Source organism: Mandrillus leucophaeus, unplaced genomic scaffold, assembly GCF_000951045.1.
Source record: "Mandrillus leucophaeus isolate KB7577 unplaced genomic scaffold, Mleu.le_1.0 Scaffold1645, whole genome shotgun sequence".
Classification (NCBI taxonomy): Eukaryota; Metazoa; Chordata; class Mammalia; order Primates; family Cercopithecidae; genus Mandrillus; species Mandrillus leucophaeus.
In genome coordinates, this window is record NW_012101638.1 from 34010 (window position 1) to 35470 (window position 1461).

The 1461-nt window shown below is 42.5% G+C and overlaps 1 protein-coding gene across 1 annotated transcript in view; it reads left to right on the top strand.

Annotated features, from left to right (window-relative positions):
• Nucleotides 1-1461, top strand: part of TTI2 (TELO2 interacting protein 2) — a 20413-nt gene that overhangs the window by 14627 nt on the left and 4325 nt on the right. The window contains exons 5-6 of the mRNA XM_011976365.1: nt 368-555; nt 727-870. Of these exons, the coding sequence (XP_011831755.1) occupies nt 368-555; nt 727-870 (332 nt within the window). The remainder of the gene's footprint in view (nt 1-367; nt 556-726; nt 871-1461) is intronic.

Sequence of the window (1461 nt, forward strand, 5' to 3'; positions counted from 1 at the left end):
AAATATCATGTATCACTAAGTCACTTAGACTTAGTGACATAGTAACAATAGACTTAGATTCCTAAAATCTGGGTTAAAGTCCCAGCTCTGCCATTTTTCCCATTTTATAAATTATAAATTTTATAAATTTATAAAAAGAATGGTCCTGAGGAGAATGTATTGATTTGAGACTGTGAGATGGAGATTAAGAATGGAAAAAAGTTTGAAAATGTAAAGTAATATGCACTTCATATATGATTACTAGTATCTTAGAATTCTCTGGTATGGACCCTAAGGATGGTAGATTAATGGAGTTCTAGAGAGGTCCATTAGTATTATAAATGCAAATGGATGACCTATGCAGCGTCCTTCCATTCCTTCCTCCTAGGCTGTGCTCCTGTGTCTGCTGGATTTGTTCCCCATCCTGGAGAAAACCCTGCACTGGAAAGGAGATGGAGCTCGACCTACCACCCATTGCGACGAGGTCCTGCAGCTGATCCTGACCCACATGGAGCCAGAGCACCGCCTTCTCTTACGCAGGACCTATGCAAGAAACCTGCCGGCTTTTGTGAAGAGGTGAGTCCTTGGGTTTTTATTATTATTTTATAGAGACAGGATCTTGCTATGTTGCTTGAGCTGGTCTCGAGCTCCTGGCCTCAAGCAGTCCTCCCACCTCAGCCTCCCAAAGTGCTGGGATTACAGGCACGAGCCACTGCACTGGCGTCATATTTTCTCTTTCATCTTTAGGTTGAGGATCCTAACTGTTCGGCACTTGAAGCGGCTGGAGAGAGTCATCATTGGTTATCTGGAGGTTTATGATGGACCTGAGGAGGAAGCTAGATTGAAGATATTGGAAACCCTAAAACTTCTCATGCAACATACTTGGCCCAGGTAATAGCAGCCTTAAGGTGCAAAATTCAGCTGATTTTCTCTTGAGAACTTGCTTGGATGTATTTAATACATTCAGTACCAAGTATTAAATGTATACTATGTATTTGAATACCTCCCATTTTCACACACCTATAGGATTTTAAATTGAGAAAATGGCATTAGAAAGATAAAATATAGTTACTTGAGGTGCTCATATTTGACTCTTTTACCAGGTATCAGTTGCAGATTCTGACACTATTAAATCACTTCTCTTTGAAACTGTAGTATATCTTTGTTGTTTTTTTTTTTTTTTGAGACAGCAGTGTTGCCCAGGTTGGAGTCCAGTGGCTCGATCTCCGTGCGCTGCAACCTCTGCCTCCCGGGTTTGAGCGATTCTCCTGCCTCAGCCTCCCAAGTAGCTGAGATTACAGGCACCCACCGCCAGGCCTGGCTAAGTTTTTGTATTTTTAGTAGAGACGGGGTATCACTACGTTGGCCAGGCTGGTCTTGAACTCTTGACCTCGTAATCCACCTGCCTTGGCCTCCCAAAGTGCTAGGATTACCTGAGTGAGCCACCGCGCCCAGCCTGTTTTTTTTTGTTTTTTTTTTTTT